This window comes from Corapipo altera, unplaced genomic scaffold (genome assembly GCF_003945725.1).
Source record: "Corapipo altera isolate COAL_440 unplaced genomic scaffold, ASM394572v1 231, whole genome shotgun sequence".
In the NCBI taxonomy this organism is placed as follows: Eukaryota; Metazoa; Chordata; class Aves; order Passeriformes; family Pipridae; genus Corapipo; species Corapipo altera.
In genome coordinates, this window is record NW_020885037.1 from 298,536 (window position 1) to 317,612 (window position 19,077).

At 61.2% G+C, this 19,077-nt stretch overlaps 2 protein-coding genes across 19 annotated transcripts in view; one reads left to right on the forward strand and one right to left on the reverse strand.

The window, feature by feature from the left end:
* Nucleotides 1–4,195, forward strand: part of UNC13A (unc-13 homolog A) — a 38,747-nt gene extending 34,552 nt beyond the window's left edge. For 13 of the 18 annotated variants that reach the window (XM_027668348.1, XM_027668351.1, XM_027668358.1 and 10 more), the window contains 4 exons: nt 97–153; nt 1,455–1,547; nt 1,618–1,777; nt 2,348–4,195. In XM_027668348.1, coding sequence (XP_027524149.1) covers nt 97–153; nt 1,455–1,547; nt 1,618–1,777; nt 2,348–2,636 — 599 coding nt within the window. In that variant the 3' untranslated portion in view covers nt 2,637–4,195. The remainder of the gene's footprint in view (nt 1–96; nt 154–1,454; nt 1,548–1,617; nt 1,778–2,347) is intronic. The other 5 variants (XM_027668357.1, XM_027668362.1, XM_027668355.1 and 2 more) reach the window with 1 other exon arrangement.
* A 3,356-nt stretch (nt 4,196–7,551) lies between these two features.
* Nucleotides 7,552–18,902, reverse strand: MEX3D (mex-3 RNA binding family member D). The gene is made up of 2 exons (XM_027668366.1): nt 18,745–18,902; nt 7,552–8,980 (listed from the first exon to the last, which is right to left on the reverse strand). Exons 1-2 carry the CDS (start codon nt 18,803–18,805, stop codon nt 7,722–7,724), a joined length of 1,320 nt encoding a protein of 439 aa, XP_027524167.1. The 5' UTR covers nt 18,806–18,902; the 3' UTR covers nt 7,552–7,721.
* Nucleotides 18,903–19,077: the final 175 nt, after the last annotated feature.

The window sequence follows — 19,077 nt, forward strand, 5'->3', positions numbered from 1 at the left end:
TCATCTCCTTCCTCCTCTCTTGGTTTTCATCTCCTTCCTCCTCTCTTTGTGGACTCCGTGCTGTGTCTCTGTCTCTTTCTCTCTCCTTCCCACTAGTTCATGGTGGGAAAGGGATTAGGTTTACCCTTAGTGAAGAGATTTATCCTGAGAAGGGTACGTGTGCTATTCGCCCACCCCTGCCCCTGCCTGCCGCCGGCCTGGGCTAGTAACAGTCCCCAGCCCAGCATCCCTGGCCTTGGGGACCCCCAATGTGGGCAGAGCCAGAGCCCACCACCCCCAGACCCAGCTCACAGGGCTGCTTTGGGGTGAATTTGGAGGAAACTGTGCTCAGCCACATTGGCCACCCCCAGAGCGGGTTGGGGGCTGTCCCCATGGGAATGGGGGTGTCTGTCTGCACACTCTGGGCTCCCCACATTGTCCCCAGCACTGCCGCCTGGGGGTGGTTGGGCACCCACCATGACCTCCCCTGGGGACACGTGGCCTGAGGGGGGGCCACGCCACGTCCCTGTCCCCCTCCTGCCCACCCTGCTGCCAGAAGGACCATTACTAGCCTTGCTCCGGCGCGCTCCGTGTGCGGAATCAGCCCGACCCCACGGGCCCCGCTTGGCCTCCATCACACCCCGCCAGGGGGGCCGGGACTGCACCCCCTGCTTGGCCTCCCATGCCCAGACACCCCCTGCCCGCCCTCCATCACCTCCATTCCGGCTCAGCATGTGGCTCTGGGTGCCAGGGGGGATGGACAGGAACGTGCCATCGCCAGGCTCCACCCCGGCCTGGCACCCTCAGTAACACGTGGGGGCGTGTCCTCCTTCCACTGGTATTCCTGCCCTGGGAGCTTTCTGCTGAGCCCTGTTTGATCTCCGTGGCCCCGTGGGACCCACAGAGCCTGTCCCTCTGCCTTGCCCCCCTCCTTCACCCGTGGGTGCATGCACAGGTCTCGGGGGGATGGGGTGGGCTGAGCTGTTGGTTGCAGGTCACCCCACTTCCCCAGGCTCGGGGACCCCAGGGCTTGAGGTGGTCTCTGGCATGGAGAGGTCTGGGGGGCAGGGCAGCCTCGAGACCCTGGTAGGGCCATAGATGCCCTGATGGGGTCCCTCCTGCCTGGTGCTGTGCCCATGGCACTGTCCTCCCTCTGTGCCCAGAGCAGGGGGAGCTGGACCACTGTCCTCTGCCCCATCCCAGCCAGGCCCCTCAGCCCTGCCTGGGCAAGGGGGGTTCGGTGGACCCTGTGGACATGGCAGAGTCAGCCTGGTGCCGGGGATGTCCTGCCATGTCCACACATCCACACTGCTGTGCCCACAACCGGTGGCAGAGGCCACTTTGGGACAAACCCCACTGCCCACCCCTTCCTGCCCCATGGTGGGTGACCTGCATCCTCCAGTGGGGTTGGTGGTGGGCAGGGGACATCAGGGACACCTTGAAGATGGGCACTCACATCTCCCTGTGCCATGCAGGCTCTGGTGTGGAGGACCCCGTTGGGGAGGTGTCGATCCACGTGGAGCTCATCACCCACCCTGGCACTGGCGAGCACAAAGTCACCGTCAAAGGTGGGTTCTGCTGGCCAGGGGGCTGGCAGGTGACAGTGCCCCCTGAGCCTCACCTGTCCCCTCCCCGCAGTGGTGGCTGCAAATGACCTCAAGTGGCAGACGTCGGGCATCTTCCGGCCCTTCATCGAGGTCAACATCATCGGGCCCCACCTCAGCGACAAGAAGAGGAAATTTGCCACCAAATCCAAGAACAACAGCTGGGCCCCCAAATACAACGAGAGCTTCCAGTTGTGAGTGGCACCGCGGGCTGGGGGTGTGGGGACAGGCTGGGGGATGTGTCTCCAGCATGTGAGGACCTCCTGGGGTTTACCAGTGAGTTTGCTCATCCCCCCCAGGATGTTTTAGGCGTTTCCTCATTGGTAGAAGCGTTGCCCAAAACTGGAGAAATGATTCTCTGGACCACTTTGAGTATAGAAAGGTAGAAAGCACTTCTTTAATTGTGGTGACTTTGGTGCACAAAATATGTTGCACACCCCCAGTATAGGGTGTGCAATAGACTATCATCTAGTTACAGTATTTGGACGTTACCTCATTGGTTACACCCAGCCCCAAAACCGCCCATCCCATCGTCCCACCCTCACCACGCCTCCTGAATTTGAGTTGGTGGTCCCAAAACAACCACCCTTTCCCCCCAGTCCTCGTTGTCTTTGTCCCTCTTGGAACAGCACCCGAAGCAGGGGGTGGGGGAAAGGAAAAGAGGAAAAGGCTTCTTTTGGGCAGTGGGGAGACAGCAGAGCTGGGGAAGGATGGAAGTGTGACCTCCCCCCACGCCAACCCCGCCCATCCCTTGCCCTCCCCAGCACGCTGGGCACGGAGACGGGCCCGGAGTGCTACGAGCTGCAGGTGTGTGTGAAGGATTACTGCTTCGCCCGCGAGGACCGCACCGTGGGCATCGCCGTGCTGCAGCTGCGGGACATCCTGCAGCGCCCCGGCTGCGCCTGCTGGCTGCCCCTGGGCCGCCGCATCCACATGGACGACACCGGGCTCACCGTGCTCCGCATCCTGTCCCAGCGCAACAACGACGACGTGGCCAAGGAGTTCGTCAAGCTCAAGTCGGACACACGCTCGGCCGAGGAGGGCAGCAGTTAAACTCCTCTTGCCCCCCCGCCCGGCCCTCATCCCCCCCCTCCGCTCCTGGCCCCCTCAGAGCCCCCTCCAGCCGTGTATAAGCCATAAGAGTGGCCACAGAGGAGTCGCCGTGCTGGCCCTGGGGAGGGGGTGATGTGGCTGCAGTGACAGACCCTCCCCTCCCTCCCTGGCCACGCTGGGTGACAGCGGTGCCGGGCACAGCCAGGCCCCCATCCCACCCCGCAGGAAGGTGCTGGGGCTGGGGGGGCTGCAGGGAAGGGCTGGACCCCAGCCTGGGTGATGGGACCAATCAACCCTTCCCCAGCCTGTCTGAGGTGGAGGAACCCCACTGGCCCATCCCTGAACCTGCACTGTCACACCCAGCCCCAAACCTCACTGAGTGACACAAGGAAAGGGTTGGGGGATGTGTGGGGGGGTGAGAGGGGCTGTGTGTGTGTGTGTGTCTCATCCCACCTGGGGGTGTTGCTGAGTGGCTGGCACAGCGTGACAGCCCCTTGTCCCCGTCCCTGAGCGTTGTGATGTGCCCTGAGGGGCAGGGCAGCTCCCACCCCTGAGCACCTGTACATATGTAAATAGCTGTACATACAGGGCAGCCGGCCAGGCTGTGTCCTGCACCCGGAAGGGCTATTGGGGCTGTTGGGTTGGCAGGTGCAGCCCCCACGTGCCCTGCACAGGGTCCCCTCCCTGGCTGGCAGCGGCATCACCGGGGCCGGGAGCAGCAGGGAGCAGCCCCCGGCCCATATCCTGTCTTCCCTGCCTTGCTGCCACCACAGGCTGCCCCACTGCCTCCCACAAGGTGCCAGGGCTTGGGGGGGGGGCAAGGGCTGGGGGCACCAGAGCAGAGGGACCTATCCCCCTTTGCTCTGGCCAGTGGGGACCAGCGTCCCTGTGCAGGGCAGCCCATGGGACCTCCTTGGCGCAAGCAAGACCCTTCCCACCCCACCCCAGAGGACCCCTCCCTCCAGTTCCCCATTAAGCACCAGTTCTGTCCCACCCCAGTTCCCCAGTAAGCACCATTTCTGTGTGGTAAGTGGTGTGTGCATGTCTCGTGCGAGTGCCTGGGAGGTCAGGGTGTGTGGTGTTGGGGTGGCCACCCCAGCTGGCCAGTTTGCCCCGAGTACTGGGGCAGACAGAGGCCTGACGACCCTACAAGTCAATACAGCTCTCTCAGCCCCCTCCCACCCCAAAACAGGGTACCCCGACTGGCCCCCACGCTCCTTTTTCTAGAGGGTTTGCCTGGGACCAAAGGGTTTCGCTTTCCTCTCTCATTTCTGTTCAATGTTTACACCCTTTTTCTACAGCTGCTCCTGCACAGCCAGGCTGGGGCTCAGCCCTGCACCCCTGGCCCTGTGCCCCCTCCCCAAACTGTCCTGTTGGCATGTGATTGAACTGACCAATTCTGCTCCTGTAGCACAGTGTCACCGATGCCTGTGTGTCTGTCCCGCCGGCGGCGGCGGCTGCCATGGATGCATGACAGTGAGATGTTTTGCACTATTTTGAATTTTTTGGGCTCTGTAAAAATATTTTATTATAACTGACATTAAAAAGCACACCCTTCACTGTGGCTCCTGTTGAGGTGTGGGGAGGGGGCAGGCACCTGGGGGCTTTCCAGACCCTCTCCCAAGAATATCCAACCCCAAGGATTGCCAGCTCTAAGGATCAGTAGCAGCATCCCTGGTCCTCTCAGCTTCCCTGAGGGTCTCTGCAGTGCACCCACCCTTTGCAAAGCCAAGGGCATCAGGAAAGGGGTTAAATGGAGTCACAGATCATAGAATCCTAAGATATCCTTAATGGAATGGATCCCCTAGGAGTCCAACCCCTGGCCCTGCACAGATACCCCAACAATCCCACCCTGTCCCTCACAGCATTGTCCAAATGCTCCTGGAGCTCTGGCAGCCTTGGGGCCGTGCCCACTGCCCTGGGGAGCCTGGGCAGTGCCCCAGCACCCTGTGGGGGAAGAACCTTTCCCTGAGATCCATCCCAACCCCCCTGGCACAGCTCCAGCTGGTTCCCTCTGGTCCCAGAGCAGAGCTCAGTGCCTGCCCCTCCAGGGCCTGAAAAGTCATCCTGGTTTGCTGATTCTGCAGATTCAGGGAACTTGGCTGCATCAAATGTTTCCAGGTCTGCAGCACGCAAAGCACATGTGCTAATGCATCACTAGAGTCAGTCAAGCAAGCATTGAACGGGCTGCAGGGGGAGAAGGAAGGGCTTTACTTCAGGTTTGCATCTAAGGAACTCTCGCAGAATCCCAGAATGGTTTGGGTTGGAAGGGACCTTAAAGATCATTTCCTTCCACCCCTTACCATGGGCAGGGACACCTTCCACTAGCCTGGGTTGCTCCAAGCCCCATCCAACCTGGCCTTGGACACTTCCAGGGATGGGACATAGGGATCTCAGTCACTCCATGACAATGGATGGTGCAGAAATTCCAGCACCCTCCACAGGCTGTACATTCAGAGAGGAAAGGACTGTGTTTCAAGGCTGCCCTGTGGCTGTGGGGACCATTTCTGATACCCAGCAGCACAAGGGAGAAGCCAGAGCCCATCCCTCTGCCTGCTCACAGCAGAAGGGTCCTTGGGTCGAGCTGGGCTGACTCAGAGGAGGATGAGGGCTGGGATCCAGGGGCTGAAAGCAGCCCGGTGAGTCTGGCAAGCTGCAGGACAGGCAGTGCCCCGGGGGTACCGAACCCTTTTCTCACCTGTGACAAACACCCTGCAAGGTGCTGCACTGGCCAGGCCACAGGGCCCTGGGGGTCAGGGAGCCCTCTGAGCAGCCTCACCAGGGTGCAGCACCCTCACCAGCACCCACAGGGGGTGGGGAGCCCACGGCTGGACCCACCACCGGGCACATGCACCCCACAAGATGCCACTGCTCCAGGTCCCAGCACACTGGTGACCCAGGGGACACCTAAGCCACAACACCTACAGCTTCCCAGGGTGCTGAGCCCCCCAGACCCGCGGGCAGGGGTGAAGCCCCCCAGCAGCACCTCGGGCGGGACCCCAGGACCCCGCGCCTGCACGAAGGGGTCCCCAGCAACCACAGAACCCCCCGAGACCACGGCGCGGCCCCCGCCTCTGCTGCCAACTCCCTCCCTCCCCCGCCCGCACCCATCGATGGCCGTTAATTGCCGCTAATTGGAGCGGGGTGTGTTCCGCTCCCTGCCCCTCTCCGCCCCCCCGTTCCGCCCCCCAACCCCTCCCCTGGCAGCTCCTGGGGGTGCTGGGGCTGGTTTATCCCCCCGCTGTGGGACCCCCATGGCCCCCCGTGCAGGGCACCTCGAGACCCCCTTTGGAACACGCCAAGAGTGCCCATAAGGGGCACCCCAAGACCCCATATGGGAAATGCTGGAAAGCTTTATCAGGGACACCCCCCACCACCCAGGACACCCCAAACTCCCCTCCTGTGGAAAAATGTCCTCACTCGGCACCGTTTGCGGCAAATGAATTGAAGCGGGAGGGACCTTAAAGCCCATCCAGTGCCAGCCCTGCCATGGGCAGGGACACCTTCCACTAGAACAGGTGGCTCCAAGCCCCCTCCAACCTGGCCTTGGACACTTCCAGGGATGGGGCAGCCACAGCTGCTCTGGGAAACCTGGGACAGACCCTCACCACCCTCACAGCCAACAATTCCCTCCCAATATCCCATCTCACCCTGCCCTCTGGCACTGGGAAGCCATTCCCCTTGTCCTCTCCCTCCATCCCTTGTCCCCAGTCCCTCTCCAGCTCTCCTGGAGCCCCTTCAGGCCCTGCAAGGGGCTCTCAGCTCTCCCTGGAGCCTTCTCTTCTCCAGGTGAACCCCCCCAGCTCTCCCAGCCTGGCTCCAGAGCAGAGGGGCTCCAGCCCTTGGAGCATCTCCATGGCCTCCTCTGGACTTGATCCAGCAGCTCCATGACCTTCTTACACTTGGGCACTTTCCCAACATGGCCTGGGAGAGATAATGCAGTGGGATGTGCAGCTTCCCAGCACAGCCCCCAAACCCAGAGCAGGGGGGTGGTCCTGAGATGCTGAACGGGTGCCGAGAGGCTTCAGAGACAGGGAGACACTGGGGTAGCACAAGAGTTCATATATAGTAAAAAGTCTTTATTAAGAAGGCTTTGAAGTCAAAAAATAAAACTCTTGATACAATTTTCATAACCGTCAAGTCAGCTCAGCAAATATATAATCAGTACTTTAGCCATGTAAGGTTAAAGGTCCGTTATTTTCTTTTTAAAATAAAATATATTTTAGTTTTTAAAATTTATTCAATAAAGTACATATTTTCCTATAAATTCCCTACATATACATAAAGAGGTAAAAAATAAAAAAGATGAAAAACAACAAAAAAAACCAACAACAAAAAAAACCAACCCCAAAACCAACCACAAAATAAAATGGAGATAGAAATCTGTCTGGTTTTTGTGACATGGTGTGTTAACTGTGCCCCCTCCATCCCACGACCTCCCAACCTCACATCACACATTTTTGGGCAGTTTTCACATTGGCAAATTACAAGATAGACCTGCATTACAAAAAAAAAATATATATATATATATTTATAGAACCATTGAGAATCATCCAAAAAAATAACTACATACAAAAAGAACCACAAAAAAAAATTATTATAATAATAATAGAATGATTTTAAAAAAATAAAAGACAACCCTTGCGTGTCCTAAAATAAAAAGTGCAACCGGACCTTTTCTTTCTGGTTATTTCAGTTTGCAAACGGAATACTGGTATATTTGGGAAGGACTGGTGGAGAACAGCCGGGCTCCCTCCCCAGCCCCACAGCCAGGTGAAGAGTTAAAGCTATTCTGTAAACATGGAGTTTCCTCCTCGCGGAATTCACGCCCCCTCTTCCTCATCCTCGTCCTCATCTTCGGCCCCTTCGCCCCCACCCTCCCAACCCCCCGGATTTGGCCACCCCCCCGCCCCTCCGTGCCCTCTCCACCTCTCCTCTCACAGCAGCCTCTCCCCCCTCCCGCCCCGTGCGCCCATCGGATCCGTTATTAAATAAAAAGCTCGATTTAAACAGTTTACAGTCCTTAAAACGCCGTGTCGGGGTGGAGGAGGGAGGGTGGGGGTGCTGCCCGGCCAGCCCCCCGGGCTAGGAGAAGATGTGGATGGCTTGGGTGGCGGGCGCGTGGCACGCGGGGCACTGCGGCTGTGCCCGGCCGCAGATGCGCAGGGCACACTCCATACAGAAGAGGTTGTGGCCGCAGGGCACCAGCGCGGCCATCACCTCGCTCTCCAGGCACACCATGCACTCCCGGGAGCTCTTGCGGTGCCCGTCGGAGCTGCTCGAGTCGGTGGGCGAGCCCGAGGCGGCCGAGATGCTGCCGGGCAGCGAGGAAGAGGAGGAGTAGCCGGTGCTGTTGGAGAAGGAGGAGAGCGAGCCCTGGGCGGGCAGCCAGGCCAGGGCACCGGCGGGGTCGCTGGGGATGCGGCGGGCACAGGGGTGCTCCAGCCCCGCGCCGCCCTCGGGCAGGGTGGGCGAGTGGCGCGGCGTGGCCGGGCCGCTGTTGCGTCTCTGTGAGCTGTTGATGGAGGAGCAGCTGCTGAAGGCCTGCAGGGGGTTGCCCGAGCGCTCGAAGGGCGACCAGATGGTGGTGGTGGGCGTGGTGAGGTCGAGGGCCAAGAAGTCAAAGCCGAAGTCGCACTCCTCGGAGCCCAGCGGGGCCGGGGGCTCGCTGAAGGTGCTGTAGGGGCTGGTGGGGCTGGCGGCCGCCACCCGCCCGCTGTAGTAGGACTCGGTGGAGGCGCTGCCCAGGGAGCTGAGGCTGTCGTTGCGCAGGGCGGCCGAGGAGCGGTGGGCGGGGTGGGCGGGGTGGGGGGCCTTGGCCCACGGGCCGCCCGCGCTGCCCTGCAGGTCGAGGCAGACGTCGGTGCCGTTGGAGTGGAAGTCGTTGTCGGCGTTGACGTCGATGAAGGAGCCTGTCCTCATGGTGATGTGCGCCTCGATCTCCTCCCGCGCGCGGTCCACGTTCTCGGGCATGCCCGTCACCTCGAACACGGGCTCCTTGTCCCGGCTGGGCGTCACGATGTAGGTGTGCGTCTGCTGCTGGATCCGCTTGATGGTGGCCCCCTTGGGCCCCACCACCAGCCCCACCACCCGGTACGGGACCCTCACCTGGATGGTGGTCTGGCCCGGCAGGTTGGGGGGTCCCTGCATGGCCCCCGTCAGCCCGTTCACTTTGTTGCGCGTGGCCCGGATCATGGAGAAGTGCTCGGCGGCCGAGAGGATCTCCCGCTTCGCCATCTCCACGTCCTCCTTCCTCCCGGTGACGATGAACACGGGCTCCTCGCCCCTCACCGGCGTCTTGATGTACGTGTTGGTCTTGGCACGCAGGGCTTTGATTTTGCAGCCTGCAGAGCAAGGAGGAGGGGGAGAGATGACACATCAGCACTGAGACCCCACAGGGAACCCCTGCACACCCGGGATGGGGACATGCAGGACCACCAGGAACCAGCAGGTCCCTTTGGTTCTGCGCCTGCAGCACAGACACCCTTGGACAGAGGGGTCTCTCCTGCCTCCGAGGCAGATGAGGGCTCACAGCTCAGTGCTGGGGGGCTGCACTGCTCTCTCCAGGACTCCTGGCACCAGCCTGACCCTCTGGGATTGAGGAGCAGCAGGACGCAGCCAGCAGCCCCACTCCAAAGGGCTGGAACACGTGGGTTGAGGGGGCCAGGGCAGGTGGCCATGGGGGCAGAGTCGGGGTCGCTGAAAGGGGGGGATGCTGGATTCACTCAGAGGGTGTTTAAGGAGGTACAAGGCAAAACAAGACACCAGGATGGAGGGGAAAAAAACGCTTGTCTGGATCCTGCAGGTCCTTTGACACCTCCCAGCCAGCAGCTGAACCTGAGGAACAGCCCTGGCTGCACTCCAGCGACAGCCCCAGAGGGTTGGGGCAGCTGGGGCTCCCCACGGCGGGGGGCACAGGCACCCCCTCCCCTCCCTGCCCCCAGGGAGGGATCCCCAGCACCGAGGCTGAGGTGCTCCCAGGGCACTCACTCTCCCTGTTCTGGAAGGACCTGCTTCCTCCCCACGGGAACGTGATTCAGCAGAGCCCAGCTGGGATGTGGAGCCCGGGACTGTGCTGCCAACTCTGCCAACTCTGCCTCACACAGCCCCGGGCACGGCCCTGCCCCTTCTCCCCCGCGGGCAAGCTGGGCTCTGGCTGCAGATCCTGGCTGCATCCATCCAGCCAAAGGCTCCTGGGATCGGGACTACAAAAGGCTCCAACTCTCCTCTAGGACCACTTTTCACTGCCCCACTGAGGAGCCACCTGCAGCCGCCAGCACAGCCCCACTCCCTGCACCCCCTGCCCTGATTGCATCGCTCTTAATTAAATCCCCACGAGCCTGGCACAGAGCACCCGGAGCTCAGCTCAGCCTGTCACCGGCACACAGGGGTGAGTGACCCCCTGCCTCCCACCTCCCACTCACCCCTGAGCTCTGTGGGGCACCCAATGCAAAGCTGGAAGCCCACAGGGGTGGCAGGTGCCCAAGCAGAGCCCTGACACTGTCCCTGTGCTTCACAAACGCTGCTGCAGGATCCACAGGGACAAACAGCTCGACTCCTCCGGGCACAGCCGAGGGCCCGACTGGCTCCTCTGCTCCTCTGCAAACAGCTCGCTCGGGGCTCCCCCCCTCCTCCTCCTCCTCTTCCCAGATGCTCCCCGAGGAAGGGCAGGGCTGCTCTTCCAGCTGCAAGGCTGGAGAAGGGAGAGCCCTGGGAGGCTGAAGGGCCTCAGCACAAGAAAAATGCTGACCTGTTGGAGTGAGTCCAGAGGCAACCACAGAGATGCTCCAAGGGCGGGAGCCCCTCTGCTCTGGAGCCAGGCTGGGAGAGCTCAAGGGGTTCACCTGGAGAAGAGAAGGCTCCAGGGAGACCTGAGAGCCCCTTGCAGGGCCTAAAGGGGCTCCAGGAGAGTTGGAGAGGGACTGGGGACAAGGGATGGAGGGAGAGGACACAGGGAATGGCTTCCCAGTGCCAGAGGGCAGGGTGAGATGGGAGATTGGGAAGGAATTCTTCACTCTGTGGAAGTGGTGAGTGTATTGGGTTTGCATGGCCAGGGTTTGGTGGCTTCTGTCAGCAGCTGCCAGAAGCTTCTCCCCTGTCTGGCAGAGCCAATTCCAGCTGCTCCAGGATGGACCTGCTGCTGGCCAAGGCCGAGCCCAGCAGAGATGGTGGGAACACCCCCGGGATTATGTATTTAAGATGGGAAAAATGTTATTGAGCAGATGGAATTGGGTGCAGAGAGCAGAGTGAGAACACGGGAGAGGAACAGCCCTGCAGAGCCCCAGGGCAGGGCAGGAGGAGGGGCAGGAGGGGCTCCAGGCACTGGAGCTGAGGTTCCACTGCAGCCCCTGGGGCAGCCCATGGGGAGGGAGCTGTGCCCTTGCAGCACATGGGGGGCCATGGGGGTGCAGAGACCCCCCTGCAGCACATGGGGGGCCATGGGGGTGCAGAGACCCCCCTGAGGCACATGGAGCTCTGGAGTCCATTCCAGAGCAGGGGATGGCCAAAGGAGGAGGTGACCCCCTGGGAAGCCCCTGCTGGAGCAGGGTCCTGGCACAGAGCTGCAGCCCCATGGATAGAGGAGCCCAGGCTGGAGCAGCCTGTTCCTGAAGGACTGACCCCATGGAAAGGGCCCCATGTTGAAGTTCATGGAGAACTGTCTCCCATGGGAGGAAGGACTCCAACTCCTCTCCCTGAGCAGCAGCAGAAGCAATCTGTGATAAACTGACCAGGACCCCCATTCCCATCTCCCTGCACCACTGGGAGGAGGAGGGAGAGTCCAGGAGAGGGAGGAGTGGGGAAAGGTGTATTTAAGATTTATTTGCCTTTTCATTGTACTGCTCTGATTTTGTTAGTAATATATTCAATTAATATCCCCAGGTTGAGCCTGTTTTGCCCATGCTGGTGATCAGTGAGGGTTCTCTCCTTGTCCCTGTCTCAAGTCAGGAACCTTTCTTAGATTTTCTCTCCCCTGTCCACTTGTGGAGGGCAGTGATGGAGTGGCTTTGGTGGGCACCTGGAATCCAGGCAGGGTCAACCCACCACAGTGGGGCCCTGGCACAGGTTTCCCAGAGCAGCTGTGGCTGCCCCATCCCTGGAAGTGTCCAAGGCCAGGTTGGACGGGGCTTGGAGCCACCTGGGCTAGTGGAAGGTGTCCCTGCCCATGGCAGGGGGTGGGACTGGATGGACTTTAAGGTCCCCTCCAACCCAAACCATTCTGGGATTCTGTGACTCAGCCGGGGCTGAGATGGCACAAGACTTTCAGTCAGGTCTGTCCCAACCAGGTAAATCAATCCAGGCTCCCCAGCAGCCAGAGGGCAAACAGGAGCTGTGCTATTCCTGCTGCATTTCCCAGGGTATTAAACATCGTGGTTGACAAGAAGTAAAAAACTGTCACAGTAAGTGAGCAGCAGCAGCTGCCCGGGGTGTCCCAGCCCAGCTCTTTGGTAGCACTAAACCCTGGTGGGTTTATGGCTGGAGTACATGGCAGGGAAAGCAACAGCCCAGGGACTGGGGCAGGGCAGAACCATCAGAAGTGACATTTTTGGAAGCATGTGCCAGCCCCCATCAGGTTGTCCAGGGAGAGGTGCCTGCAACTCCCATGTTCCCCTCCCAGATTTACCCTGGTACCTGCTATAAGCTCTTCCCCTTGCTCCAGTGCTTGGCAAACCAGGACAAGCCCAGGGCAGTGGGAAGGGGCTCTGCTGGTGTCTCCCAAGGTCCCAAATTCACCCTTCGCAGCATCATAGAAACTTTGAATGTCCTGAGTTGGAAGGGACCCACAAGGATCATCCAGTCCAACCCCTCCCCTGCACAGTCACCCCAACAATCCCACCCTGTCCCTCAGAGCGTTGTCCAAACGCTCCTGGAGCTCTGGCAGCCTTGGGGCTGTGCCCACTGCCCTGGGGAGCCTGGGCAGTGCCCCAGCACCCTGTGGGGGAAGAACCTTTCCCTGAGATCTAACCTAAACCCCCCCCCTCTCTCCTGAAATGGCAATTTCATGATCCAAAGGCGTAAGCAGCTCCAGGAGCTGCACAGGAGCCACATCCCACAGGGGACACAGCACAGGGAGGCTCTTCCTCACTCCACTCCCTTGTGCCAGTGGCACCAGCGGGACCCAACTGATGCCATGGCAGCACAAGAGAGAGGAAGAGTTTATCCAGCTGTTCCTGTGAGCCCTTCCTAGGGACAAAGGCTGGGACAAAAATTAAAGGGGTGCCTGGCTTGACCAGTTCCACCCTCCTCAAACAAGTAGGGCAGGAAAAATGCTCCCAGCCTGCAGCTGCTGGACACTGCCAGGGCACCGGTGGCACCAAATGCAGTCAGAGGGTGGGAGCTGATTCTCCCAGTTGACTGTAAATGGGGATGGCAGCAGGGAACACTGTGGGAAAGGAGGCATCAGGTAGGGAAGGCACTGCCTGAGGCCATGGGCTGGCACCAGCAACAGGAACTTGTGCCCGAGAGGAGCCCCCATCACTGGACACACCAGGGAGCGCTCCTGGAAACGGGGAGGGAGCAGGGCCAGGACAGCACCACGGCCACACCCAGGGACCAACCTGTCCTGCCCTGTCCCCAGTCCCAAACTCTACCTGAGACAGCCCTTGGCAGCAGGGACTCCCCATGGCTGAGCCCCCCTCTGAGAGCCAGAGGGACTCAAAGCACAAACTGGTGGTTTGACCTGCAACTGCAACTGGGGGAATCATGGAATAGTTTGGGTTGGAAAGGACCTTAAAGTCCATCTTGTCCCTGCCATAGGCAATCACCACTAGAACAGGTTGATCCAAGCCCCCTCCAACCTGGCCTTGGACACTTCCAGGGATCCAGGGGCAGCCACAGCTGCTCTGGGAAACCTGAGACAGCCCCTCCCCACCCTCACAGGCAACAATTCCTTCCCAATATCCCATCTATCCCTGCCCTCTGGCACTGGGAAGCCATTCCCCCTTGTCCTGTCCCTCCATCCCTTGTCCCCAGTCCCTCTCCAACTCTCCTGGAGCCCCTTTAGGCCCTGCAAGGGGCTCTCAGCTCTCCCTGGAGCCTTCTCTTCTCCAGGTGAACCCCCCCAGCTCTCCCAGCCTGGCTCCAGAGCAGAGGGGCTCCAGCCCTTGGAGCATCTCTGTGGCCTCCTCTGGACTTGTTCCTGCAGTTCCACGTCTTTCTTGTGCTTGGAATGATCCAGACCAGCATGAGATGTTTCAGATGAGCCCCTGCAAGCCCCACCCCGCACGCTGTGACACCATCCTGGATGGCTGCATCCATCCTCTGGAGCTGCTGCAGGAACAGGGCCATGGTGGAGGGGGCCATGGAAAGACCTGGGGCTGCCCAGCAGTGCCAGTGACCCCCTCACAGGCAGTGCCAGACCTCAGCCCAGCAGCAGCAGCAGCTGACATCCCCACATTCCCCTTGCCAAGGGCCAGAGCTGCATCAGTGGCGACAGGGCAGGAGAACAAGGTGCCAGACTCTGCTACAAGTCTCCAGCCAAGGTGGCTTTAAAGGCACTTTTCAGATCCAAATGAAAACACCTCAAAACCAGGGGTGGGATGAGAGGACAGACCCAGGGATGCCTTAGCTCCAACAACCCCTTCTCAACACCAGAGCCCAAAGGTGACTCAGTTGTAGAGTCCCTGTGGGCACAAACTCATCTTGACATCCCATGGCCATTCTCAGCTGCCAGCAAACACCCACATTCCAGAGATGTCCAGCCCAGGGAGTCACAGCCCCCTGTGCCACCACACCCAGCTCTGCCACATGGAGGGTACCTACGGAAGGAGGGAGCTGGACTCTCCTCCCAACCCTCCCCACCAGCTCAGGCTCCAGACTCCACATCCTTCTCTTCCACCCTCTACCCATCCTACATGACTCCTGCCACACTCCACTCCACACAAGTGCCCTGGCTGGGCCTGTCTCACCCACCCTCAGGCTGGGGAATCACTACTTTCCAGCAAGAAACAGGATCCCAAGGGATTCTCCTGGGCACGATGCACCCCAGGAACAGCAGCTGCTCTCCCTGAATGTCCTTTCTCAGCATCACCAAAGAGAACGTGGCCCCCTGAGAGGAGCGCCAGTCTGATCAGGGCTGTGACCACTGCCAGAGCCCAGGAGAACCAGCACAACACTGGGGCAGTGGGGTGGGAAGGGCCTCTCCATCCTGACACCCACGCTGGAGATGAGGGAGCCCACGCTGCTCATCCACGTCTGACCCCCAGCACGGCCCAGGCAGCATCTGCACCAACATCAGGTGCCTCCTGCACACCAGGAGGGCAGAGCCAGCCCACTGCCCTGCCCAGACCACGGCTCCATTGCCCAAGGAGGTCTGTGCTGGCCATGCCCAGCTATGAGGTGGGAAAACCCAAGAAAGGTCTGACAGAGCTTTTCTAGAAGAGCCTCTGATGGCATCACCCTGGAGGATGGTGTCTGTCACAGCCTCTGGAGCCCGCTCACACCTTGTGCCTGGCCCTCTGGAGTGTTATCTGCTCTCTTCCTCAGCTCTGTAGCATCTCTTGGCCTCTGATCCAGAGTTCCAGAGCTCCCAGTTCCCTTTGTAACTGGTGAATGGCACAGGATGGGCCAGAACTGGGGCCAGGCAAGGAGGAGAACAGGCTGCACCTCCACTGCAGCTCATCCCCTTCTTCCCAAGCAGTTCTTCCCACCTCTGCACACAGTAATGAATTCATCCTGCAGCCCTGCTGCGGGAGGCAAGCACATCACACCTTGGCTTCTTCTCCAGGCACCTGGGAGAGCGAGGCAGGCAGGCTGGGCTCCTCCCCTGGGGACACAGGGTGCAGCCAGAGCCAGAGCAGAGCACAGGCAGATCCTTCAGCGACCAGATCCATACGTGTGACCACCCTCAGGAGTTCCCAGCTCTGCTATGACCAAAGGAGGTGGGAGGAGGCAGCCAGGAGGACGTGCCAGGTGCCTCAAGGGATGTGGCACCACAGGTAGGAGACAGCAGAGAACCCAGGGCTCCAAAATGAGCGGATTCATCCCACCCCTGTGATCCACTGCAAGATTACAGGTGCTTGGGCTGGTCCAGGGGGGGCCCATGGTCTCCCCGTGCATCCTCCAAGCACCAGAACGCTGCCTGCACTGTTCCATCCTTCCCTGGATCTCCCCTTTGAGCATCCCAGCGTCTTCTATAAATGGCAACTTTCCTTTTGCAGAGCTGTGACAGTCCCTGTGTGTCACAGATGGGGAGAGGAGCCGTGGCTCCATCCCACGGGAGGCAAAGGCATGGGAGGGGCGAGCAGAGCGCGGAGCCCTCGGCTGCACCCCCCCCGGCCTCGCTGGGGCAGCAGCTGCTGAAAATGCCCCTCGAAAGCCAGGGCAGCAGGAAACCCCCCCAGCACAGCTATGGCAGCTCCAACACTGCTCCCCAGTGGTCCCCACCATAATCAATCACAGCTCTCTGCTGGATGGCGAGGGGAGCCCACGCCGCTGCCTTCAGTGCCCACAGCGCTTTTTGGAGACGGCCCCTCCCACGGTAGGAGTCATGAACGGGCTTGCAGGCAAGGGCACGGCCAGGGAATCCCGCCTGGCCACGCTGCCTGTGGGCAGCTGTGTGGGCAGGGGGAGGCTGCAGATCCCAGCTGGCAGACTGTGCCATCACCGATGCCAATCTGGACACGGGGCCATGGCAATTGCTCCTCCAGCTCGGGCAAGGAAACACCGACTTGCTTTAGAGAACAAAGGTTTACCTGCTGGGCCGCTGCTGCTCCTTGGGGAAAGGTTTAAATTAGGGGATCTGGAGGAGAGAAATTGAAGAAAAAGGAGAAGTAGGAGAAATCGTGTCCCATTGGCTCTGTCCCACCTCAGACTGCACAGGACACCCACGTGTTGGTCCCAGCTGCCAGGGCCTCCCTGGTCCCCACTCACCAGGGCAGTGAGGGGCTGCTGCGTCTGGGGACAGCAGGACGGGTCTCAAAGTTCCCCAAGAGCTGTTCCTCAGCACAGGGTGTGTGGGGAGAGAACCTGAGCTCTGCCCCAACTCCAGTCCCTTCCAGGGCACCAATATTCACATCTTCATCCCTTCCTCTGTTCCAAGCACGGCAGCACCACAAGTGTCTGCTCCCTGTGTCATGGCCAGGCTGGGCAGTGTGGGGAAGATGAGAGTGGCAGGGACACAGTCTGGGTGACCTGATCCTGCCTTGCAGTGTCACCAGCAGCACATCTCGTCACCGCAGCAATGCTGGGCCCAGCCAAACACCACAAGGCTCGGCCCTGCAGTCAGACCCTGCTGCCAGGGGGCTGCCAGAACTGAGGGAGACCCACCCAAGGACCAGAAGGACCCAGGAGACACCACAGGGAGGATGAGTAGGGCTCTGCTTCATGTGAGCCCCAGGAAACGACCTCGGTATTGCCCCTGCTCAGGCTACACCAGCCTCACACAGCCTTGGTTTAACCCAGCTGCTGGATGCACCGGAGAGCAGCCAGAGCACAAAGATACTGTGCTGCCAGCCCTCTCCCCTCACTGCTGCCCACCAGTGTGACCAGGGCAGCTGAGTCCCCTCCACACCAAAAACCCAGCGTGAGGCCCCTGCACAGCATCCCAACAGGCTGAGCCCAGGAAAGGGGCAGGAAACACATGGGGGAACCCCTGGAGAGAGCTGTTCCTGCCCGTGGGCTGGGGCAGCAGCAGGTACCTCCAGCCCGTGGCTGGGTTCAGGTCCCCTCCAAGCCCACCAGCAGGACACAACCAGCACCCCACATCAAGCTGGTGTAATAATTTCTTTGGCAACACTTTTTCCGCAAGCCCTCGGAGCTTAGTGAGCCCCCAAACTCTGCCCGAGGCAGTTGAGGGAGGTACCTGGCTGCCCACTGAACTCGGTGGTGCTGGAGGTGCAGCACCGAGGTCTCACCACACCGAAACACCCAGGGGAAGGTGCCACCCGGCAGCTCCCGGCTCCAGACGCGGCTGCTCCTCCGCCCTCCTCCACCCGGCAGGACCGGCGGGTTCCCCGGCACAGCTTTGGTTTCAAGTTGTGGGACCCTCGGGCTCTGCGGAGCCCGCCGGTGAAGCCACCAAATCCAGGTCTCCGTGCAGCCGCGGGAGGAGGAGGATCCTCCGAGCAGGGCGCGGTGCCACACTCCTCTCCCTCTCCTCTCCTCTGGCTCTGCCCCGGCCGGGTCCGGCAGCTCGGGGGGACCCCGCGGCCGGGCCGGTGGGACCGGAGAGGGGGTGCCTGGAAAGTTGGGAGGCCGGGAAGCGGGGCCGGCTGGGAGGCAGCGCAGGCCAATGGGAAGCGCAGAGCATGATGTCACCGCGCTCATCACAGCATGGCTCTGGCTAACAAAGAGAACAATGAGCCTGCCCAGCTCCCCGCTTCCCCCCGCGAAAAAAAAGCCCCCCGACCCCCGGCCCGCAGCCCCCCGGCCGGGGAAGGGGTGGGAGCGGCGGGGCGAGGGCAGGGCTGGGGTGCCAGACCCCACCCGGCCAAAACGCTCCAGAGGTCACGCTCCCTGCGAGGGGATTCCTGCCGGGATCCCTGCAGGCAGCGGCTCCCTTCCTTCTCCTTTCTTTTCCTTAAATCCTCCGCCTCGGGGTCTTTTCTTTTTGATTTTCCAAGGTGTAACTTCGGTTTATTCGGGATTTCCCGGAGACAAAGCCCACTCCAGGCACACCCACCCGGACGAGGGCTGGGGCGTCCTTTTGTGACAGCTGGGTGCGAGGGGCTCCGCGCCCCCGGAGCTCCGGCCGCCTACGGACGAGCGGGTTAACGACCATTTACAGCGGATTTATCGTCAGGATTTACAAACTGAAGTCCGAGATAAGCGGCACCGTTCACACACCGGGTCTGAGACACGGAGCCTGGAGGGGAGGGGGCAGAAGCACAACTACAATGAAAGCAGAGAAAGCTCCGTGTCCTGGCAGCTCCCACGGACGCGCGTGGCTCCCGGGAACTTTCCGCTGATCCCACCCCGGCCGTTCTCCCGCACCGTGGAGTTTTATCGCTATTTACCGGCGGCTCGGCGGCACCGCAGCTCCCGGGACCCGCGGCCGAGTTTCGGGGCCGCCGCCGCGAAGTTTCCGCCTCCGCACGGAGACAAAGCCCCGGAGCCGCCCCGGCCCCAGGGGGGGTCCCCGCGCCCCCCGGTGCCCCCCGCGCCGCGTTACCTTGCCGGCCCACGATCTCGGCGACGTGCTCGGAGCTGGGCACGGGCACGCACTCGGTCATGTTCACGCTCTTCTTCCTGCTGGCCGGCGGCTCCCCGAGCAGCGCGGGCGGCCCCAGCGGCGGGGCCAGGCTGCCGAAGGCGCCCGGGGCGGGGGCCGGGGCCGGCCCCGGGGATGATCCGCCGCGCTCCCGCTCCCTTAGGCCGCCCGGCCCCGCGGCCCCCGCCGGCTCCTCCGCGCCCTCCAGCCCCAGCAGCGACAGCTGGTCCAGCGCGAACCTCAGCGCGGCGGCTTCGCCCTGCGCCGCCGGCCCCGGCGGCCCCTCCCGCTCCC